At 43.9% G+C, this 8,271-nt stretch overlaps 1 protein-coding gene across 2 annotated transcripts in view; it reads left to right on the top strand.

Annotated features, from left to right (window-relative positions):
* Positions 1-1,500: 1,500 nt before the first annotated feature.
* GLRA1 (glycine receptor alpha 1) overlaps positions 1,501-8,271 on the top strand; it is an 80,769-nt gene continuing 73,998 nt past the window's right edge. For both annotated transcript variants that reach the window (XM_006174609.2, XM_006174610.2), the window contains exon 1: positions 1,501-2,353. In XM_006174609.2, the coding sequence (XP_006174671.1) occupies positions 2,298-2,353 (56 nt within the window). In that variant the 5' untranslated portion in view covers positions 1,501-2,297. The remainder of the gene's footprint in view (positions 2,354-8,271) is intronic.

Raw genomic sequence — 8,271 nt, 5'->3', positions numbered from 1 at the left:
GTCCATAGAAAGCATGCTAATAAAGGTTAGTGATACATCAGACAGATAGAGAGATACAGATTGATCACATAAATTTGTATCAGACTCATATATATATCTACCTTTAAAACAAAAGTTCCTTCTCAGTCACTACTTAGAATCTCATGGAAAGTCTAAGCAACCGATCACTGTTCTGATGTATGGGAGCCAATAAAAGAGGAAGTAATGTAGGGTGTGCTGTAACACTGAAGGGGAGGGTGGTTAGGGCAGATAATCACTGTGATAGGAGGTTAGTGAACAAAGCTTTCCAGACTTCTTTGCTAGGGAGAAGGCCCAGGCTTCGAGGGAACTGAGCTGTTAAGGACAATTCTACTGAAAACCAGCCTCCAAAAACTCAAAAGAAGGAGTTCCAAAAGCTACTAAGTGAGAGGGAGGGGTTATCTCCTTTCAGTGGGCTGGGAGAGAGACAGACCCCAGAGTTCCAGCCAGTTCAAATCAGCCAGAAAATCCTGAAGAGGCTATTAATCTACTAAAGTCCAGTAGCTTGGAGAAAATCTGATTAACTCCACCTTCCCAGCTGGACTTTAGAGTGAAATGTATAGCTGGTTTTTGAGATTCAAATAACCTGGGAAAACTGAAGCAGAAGGAAGAAAAAACAGAGAGTGGGAGTGATAAGTATGAGAAACCTGCATGTACCACTTGGCACTATCATTATTTTGTAGCAAGCCACAGCTCTCTGAGGCTCTGTTTCCTCAGCACGTGAATGTAAATAAAACTGTCTCCTGTCCAGCTGAAAGAAGGCATATATTCCTTATCTTCCCAAAAGGTACCAGCAGTGAGGCCAGTACTGCTCCCTCTGAACACTGGAAACTGTTCAAGGAATTTCTTCTGTATTTTCCTGCTGCAGTGCCCCTGGGGAGGGAGAGGAGGGATCTGCTTTTATTGACCAGACTTCTTACTGAAACCTTTTTTTTTTTTTTTCTGGAACCAAATATTACAACTTCAGAGCTCTAAAGAAACTCAAGAGATCTGGTTCAATTCTTTGCTTTTAAGATGATGAACCGAGCCCAGAAGCACGTCTGAACTGGAACCTGTGGTGTTTGTTTGTATTACTCACATACAACTACATTCTTTAAAAATTAATGCAATATTTTGAGAGATCTAGAGAGATTAACTCCATAACCTCCCCTACTCCACCGCCCGCCTGCAATGGAGAGGGGAGTCACGGATCTCGACCAGCACTCTAAGCGTTAAACTCAACCCAGAATCTAACACGCGATTGGCCAAACACCGGGAAAAGATCTGGTTTTCGCAGCCGCGGGCCAATGAGCACCTCGAGTGGGAGGGTTTGAAGATACTAAGGAGTTTTCCCCCCTTTTTTCTCTCCACCGCCCCCCTCAACCATCAGCCATCGCCTGCCCGCCCCCTCCTTCCCAATTCCCTACGCCGCCAGTTTGTTAAATTAATGCAGTAAGAAAGTCTGAAGATCTAAAGGAGTCCTGGCCAAAGGAAGATGGGCGAGCTCAGAAAACAGAGATGCATCTGAAGCCTTGGGCTCCTGAGCCCTGCGGGGGTCGCCATGGACCCCGGCAGCCTCTGAAACTTGCCCTGAGCTCTCTCATGCCTGCAGCCCCGAGCAATGGGACACCTTTCCTGCAGTGATCATAACTTATTCGGCGGGGACAGGAGAACAGGGATCGCAAGGCGACAGCAGACGGGTACGCAGGCAGGGGAACGAGATTCCGGGACTCCGTCGCGATGCGCCAACCTGGCACATTCTCCAGGATTTAACTGAAGGCAGCACCTTCAATCGCTTCCCCTCGCCCCTAACCCCTCAAGCCAGCCCAGGGGCATAAAGCCCTGTTCTATCTACCCAGGATGCTCGCCCAATCTAATGGTCCGAGGCCAGCGCTCTGATCTCCAAAGAAGATTTTTTTTTCTTTCACGGAGCTGGCCGTTTAAACAGAAAAACAGGGGTAAAAAAGAAAATATACCCACCCCCAAACGTGCCTCCCCAGCGCCGCAGGGAGCCAACAGACACGCTGGAGTTTAACAAACAGCAATACTCTTCGCGCTCCTGAAAAGCAGGGCTGGACGCTCTCCGTGGTGCTGAAACGCCTCGAGGCTGCCTCTGTCCGTGGTACCTACAGCCCACTACATCCCAATTTCCCCTGGGGCTCTCCTTCCGAGCCCCTGTTCCCCACCTCCCCATAGCATCTGGATTATTTTTTTCAACAGCGCTCGCTGGTTTTGTAAGTGCCAATTCGAAACATTTTGCCCTCATAACTCGTGGACTACAAAGCACAAGGACCTGAAAAATGTACAGCTTCAATACTCTTCGACTCTACCTTTGGGAGACCATTGTATTCTTCAGGTATGCAATTTTCTACTGACCACATCGCTCTGATGGAAATGGGGAAAGGAGCATGGACGCTGACTCTGTCCGTGATCCCCTCATTTGGGGGGGAGGAGGGTGCTGTATACCGCTGCAATCGGGTCTTTCCATCCCCCGCTCCCTCATCCCCCCTACCCCGCCCGCAGGGTGTCTGGCTTGTGCGTAGAGGTCTGAGACAGTCGATGCCCTGGCAGCTGTTTGCCTGTTTCTTGTGATTTGTTTTGTCCTTCTGCCTGCTACACCCCCACCCCATCACTGGCCCTCAACCTCCCTGCAAATTGGCTCTCACTAGGCTGAGGACTTTAAGGGGAAGCTTTAGGAGTTGCTCAGTTTAATTAGGACTGCATTCTCTCTAACCGCAGTGCCGAAAACCTCAGCTCTCCCGTCTGGGAGCCAAGTGACAACTAGCGGTGACGGGGAAGGTTGCACTCGAACGCGCTGGACACAGAACATTTCATTTTCTCTCCTTTTCTGTTGTTGTTTTCTTTTTCTGAGGGGTGGGGGTGGGGTGTTACAGAGGCTTAGTGCTTGGAACTGACAGTGTTAAGACCTCAGGTTGTAAAGCCCTGAACCTGGTGTGCAGAGTGGATCTATGCAGGTACAGATTCCAGGAAACATTTCTCTTTTGAAACTTTGACTCCCTCCTCTCCCCCATTCACCTTTCCAAACTCTACTTGTTAGCTGCAGATCCTGAACTGATGGGCAAGTCTTGTTTGTTTTGTTTCTTAATTTATGTCTATCCCCAATTCAGTAACTGAGTTCTCTCACCCATGGTCTCCTAAGTTAAAATTTTCTGCCTACAGGCTTAGCATTCTTTTGTTAACACAGGTGAAAAGTGAAAAATCACCTCTTCAGGAAGCCTTGAAATATACAATCCTTTTATAAGTGAGTAAATCATGCCATCTTCAGAGATGGTTATGATAAATTCCATTTATATGAATTGAAAAAAATTAGTCTTCTTTCATGACCTGCAGGGATCATTAATCTTCTTCATTTTAGATGTCTGACTCTCATGTTTTACCGTGACATTAGATTAACAGTTATTTGAAAAACCCACTCTAGGTTGTTTTTTAAAATAAGTAACCACCAAATATTAGTCTCTCCCATCATAAACCAGCAAATAATTCTTGCTTTTTTTTTTCACATTGTAGATAACTCTGCATATGAATTGGTTTGACTAATCCAGTGGTTTGTTTATTAAATGAATGACACCTCCCCCTAGATTTTAAGAGTCTATATGTGAGACTCTCTTCATGTCTTTCTCTAGATATGAAGAAAAGACCTCTATCCTTCTCTGAGATACCCAATGCTAAAGCTTCTAATTTCCAGTTCAAATAATTCTTTGATAGGCCACAGTCCTGCCCACATCTCAGAATACAAATAGTCAGGGAGTCAGAATGAAAAAAAGTGCAACAATCCAGGGCCTTGTGAAATGTAGCTACTTTATGGGTGAAAGGGCAGGAAGTATCTTCTTAACAGTATCAAATTCTTACATACTAGAACTATAAAATGCTGTGGAGGTGGGGTACTTGGTAACATTTGTATGCAAATTGATTCTCTGTTTGGCTTTCTGAGACAGAACTGAACCAGTGAGATTAAAGAGCAAATTAATAGGACCAAGCACATCCTCCCCCACCAACTCCTTTTTTCTTGATGAACCGTTTGGCTTGATTTTCTTCTCCCAGACACTGTCTTTCGCAAAAGGGAGACAGTCTAAAAGGTTTGCATTGTAATCATTTTGATGAGGTTATGAATCCACCGTGTTAATTCTTTAAGTTACTGGTGGTGGCCTATCAGGAAGCATCACTCTATATTTCCTTCCCCTACATGTGTCAAGGCAGACATGAGCCACAATGGATACGGGATATAATGCTATGTGTACATAAGGAAAGAAGAGTCACGACTATGGAGAACTGGAAAGGGATTACTGCCATTGTACTTCCAAAATATAGAAATGGCTACATCATATGGGGAATAAGTGTTTCAGAATGTGAAACATAAAATTATAAAAATAAGAATTGAACCAAGGAGATATCCTCAGCAATTTTTCAGAGATGAGAGAAAAAAAAAGTAACAAGGAAGGAAAGTATTGTCTTTGTCTAGTTGGCATTTTCTTTTCTAACTCTCTCATTTTTTAAAGTTTAGGTGAAAATACAGAGGTATTAAAATCTAGTGGCTCAAAAGAATGTATGCGGGGGTGAGTGGAGACTGGCTCCCCAGCAGGTTCCATGTGAATAACCCCTTCTCCCCCAAGGGACAGGGGCTGTGTTAGAATGAGCCAATCCAATCATCTCAGGCACCCAGATACTCCTTAGATTAAATGATGCCAGCTGCTCACCTTGTTGGGGAAATATGGAGGCTAGAAAAAGAAAGGCTCTCAATAACAGAAGTGCTGCTGCATCAGCACGTAACCAGCAAAATGGCAATAATGACATCAAAACAAACAAAACAACAATCGAAGTGAGTGGGAAGAAATGCTATACGGTGCCAACACTGAGAACGAATCGAGACCTTAGAGAGAGCCGATGGGGAGAGAGATATAGGGTACTGGGGGACAAACAGCATTGCAGTGCTCATCAACTGTGTCCCCATAAGTAAAATAAGATGATTTGGCTGAAGTTCTTGCTCTGATATTTTAAAAGCCTGTCATTCTAAAATTCCATGAGTGATAAATTCTAGTATTCTAGTATTCAACAACCTAAATTTTGTCTCTCTGTTTCTAGTTGGGGATGGGGCTTTATATCCAGGCTGATCAAAAATAATAAGCAAAGATGTGTTTTGTTTTGTTCTTTTTCGGTAGAAGCACATTCCTTTCAAACCTCCTTTCAAGCCAAGGGGAACTTGTTTTGATTCCCAGAGCCCCTACAGTGGCTTATGGCTGGGAAGGGCCCAGGGTGAGTCAAATGTTCTCACCTTCTGAGTAACCCAAACAGACCCAGGGTATATAACCATGTTTCCCAATTTTGGCACTACTGGCATTTTGAACATTTTGGATAATTTTGTGCTATGAGGGCTAAGCCACACATTGTAAGACGTTTATCAGCATCCTTGGCGCCAATAACACCACCTCCCCAAGTCATGACAATCAAAAATGTCTCCAGACACTGCCAGATATCCAGGAGGGAGTGGGGAGCGGGGGTGTGCAAAACTGCCTGCAGTTGAGAACCACTGGTGTATGAATGACAAAATATTTAACCTAGGGCTCCCATGAACCAATTGTAATGGGAAGGAAAGTCTAGTTTCCTTGAGAAAACGCCCCATATGGAAGACATACAGCAACCCAATGAAACAAAAAGGGACTTAGTTTGTGCTTGAGAAGAGAATTAAGGCAGAGGAGATAAACTGAGTTTAACCCACGGGTGGTTTTCCCAAAAGATGATTCGCTTTTCTTTATGTGCCGTTTCCATCCACGACCCCAATAAATATTACCTTGCACAAGGTTTTGTACTGAATATGGCACTCACTTGCTAAGAAAGGTCACCCAAACCAGTAAAGATGTTTCTATACAAACTAGGGTCAAAAGGAACATGGCAAATAGATTGCTTCATCTCTTAGTCCTGAAAAACCACCCAGTTGAAAGGTAAATGAGTTTTCATCAGAGGTGGCCCTTCTGGCTTCCCATTCTCCAAGCTTGCCAAGAGGGGCAGGTGACCACTCGAATCTTTTCCTCCTCAGTAGCATAGTTGTATTCTTCCTCAAATCTTACCCGTTTCATTTTGGGCACTGTGGAAAGTGTCTAGGAGCTTCTGAAGTGGGCCAAGGACTTTTTCCTAAGGAAAGACACTCCCTAGGCAAGTATGCATTAGGGCCAGTTAAAATGCCAATCTACCCTCTTGCGGGGGCTTAGGAAGCTTGAGAAAGAGAAAAGAAAACGTCATGTTTTTTGCTCCCGAAGTACATTTTGGACAAGGATCCTAGGCTAGTAAATGGAGTTATGAATTGGCACATAACTTCTGCATATTTGCAAAACTGTTAACGACCTATCAGGGGAAGTGTAGGGGCTTTATTTTTGAGGCCATCTCATGAAAGCGGTTGCGACCTTGCAGCACCGTGGAAAGAACAGTTAGGCTACGATTTGAGAAACTTCCTTATAGACTCAGCTCTGCTCTCATCCTGCAACATCGCTTTGACAAGTGTCCTTCCTTCATGGGGACTCAGTTTTCTTACTAGTCAATTCAAATGACCAATTCCAACACCTCTAAGTTCCCTCCAGCCTCAGATAAGGTCTTCATGAAAGAGAGAGGCCCATACCACAAAGGCTCAGGCTGAACTGACTTCAGTGCTGAACTGCCTTCATTTCTTCACTAGGCATTTATTTATCAGGTGTTTATGCACCCAGTCCAAGACTAGGCACTCTGCATGGGAGACAGAGGTAACAGATGCCACAGTCCCTGTCCTTGCAGAAAGGGGAGACGCTGCTCCTTTGAAAGCTACGTTAAAAACCTTTTTCCTCCTTCAGAAGGCCCGCAGAGCTCCCCTCCAGACAGTCTGTGTGCACGGCCTGCGACAGCATCACATTTATGTGGGCGTCATTAACTTTATTTCCTTCATCAGCTGGCAGAAGCCAGAATGATTTTTAAGATGGATGGCACCACCTCCTGCCTGGCCATCTTGACGCTATTCTGCAGGTTTTCTGCTGCTTTGGGCAAAGTAGCCTTGGCCCCAAAGGCAGAAGACCTGGGATCCAGAATTTAGTTAGTGGCATGCCCTTGAGAAGGTTTCATGACCCTTGTGGCCTCAGTTTCCCTGGCTATAAAATGAAGGAAATTGATGAATCACTGTCTCTAAAATTATTTTTAGCGACGCTAGTCCAGGATTATCGCCTTCCTATCTCCTCCATGATAGAACAGTTTTGGTTATAGCTATTTCAGTTATTACAAAAAATGGCAACACTGAATTATATTCAGGCTCCAAGGTCTGAAAGAATTGAGGACCTCAGTAAACAACTTCACTCTCTGGAGAGTTATCCCAACCCAGATACAATTACTGACAGATCCCATAAATGTGTCAGTTTCCCAGGAAATGCTTAGTGTGCTGAGAAAACATGATGCCTGATCATTATCCTCAGAGATAGAAGAGGGGCCTGGGAAAGAGACCAAAGATTTCTATACTTTTTCAGTGACTCTGCTTGGTATTTTTCCTCCCCTATAAAGGCTATGTTTTTCAAAATTTGTTTAGCAAACCCCATTCTTCATTAACTTATTTTCCCCATCTTTATTAACCAAAGGCATTACAGAACTGCCAGAAACACTAATAAAACTGAGAGGTAAGCAATATCGCCACATTGAGATGACCTAAGAAAAAGCAAAAGTAAAGATGTGACGCTTTTTAGTTAGTCCACAGAGCCTTGTCTGAAGTAAATATGCAACGTGTTAGTCTTCGAAATGTTTAAAATGGGTTTTGAATTCTTATGACTATGTCATGAACCCCCTAGGTATCCAGGGACCCCATTTGGGAAACATTAGATTTGATTTATCCTATATGGCTCCACGAGAAGAACTGGAGTAAACTGATGAATATATTTTTAAAGTACACACACAAATTCAGGTTCAACGTAATTGAGAACCTTCTGGTAGATCCATCAAATGGTGCAGCGGCTGCCTCAGTGGTAGTGAGCGTCCCTGTCAGTGGAGATGTGCAAGCAGAGATGGAAAATCCACCTCCTGGGAGGGATGTAGAAGAAATTCAAGCTGCTATTGTGGACTGAGATTTGTAATGTGCTGCAGAAAAGTAAATGAAATGCAGGTCAGAGATACATCTTCACGATACTTATGTTGCCTCCTTTCCTGATTCCCAAATTACCATCTGATCTTCATTAGCTCTCTGAGTCATGCCATAAACACACACTCACTTGTACCTTTTCCTTCTTTAAAATGGATTGGATAATAAATAAATTG

The sequence above is a fragment of the Camelus ferus genome, chromosome 3, assembly GCF_009834535.1.
Source record: "Camelus ferus isolate YT-003-E chromosome 3, BCGSAC_Cfer_1.0, whole genome shotgun sequence".
Classification (NCBI taxonomy): domain Eukaryota; kingdom Metazoa; phylum Chordata; class Mammalia; order Artiodactyla; family Camelidae; genus Camelus; species Camelus ferus.
This window is presented reverse-complemented; position numbering and strand designations above follow the sequence as displayed.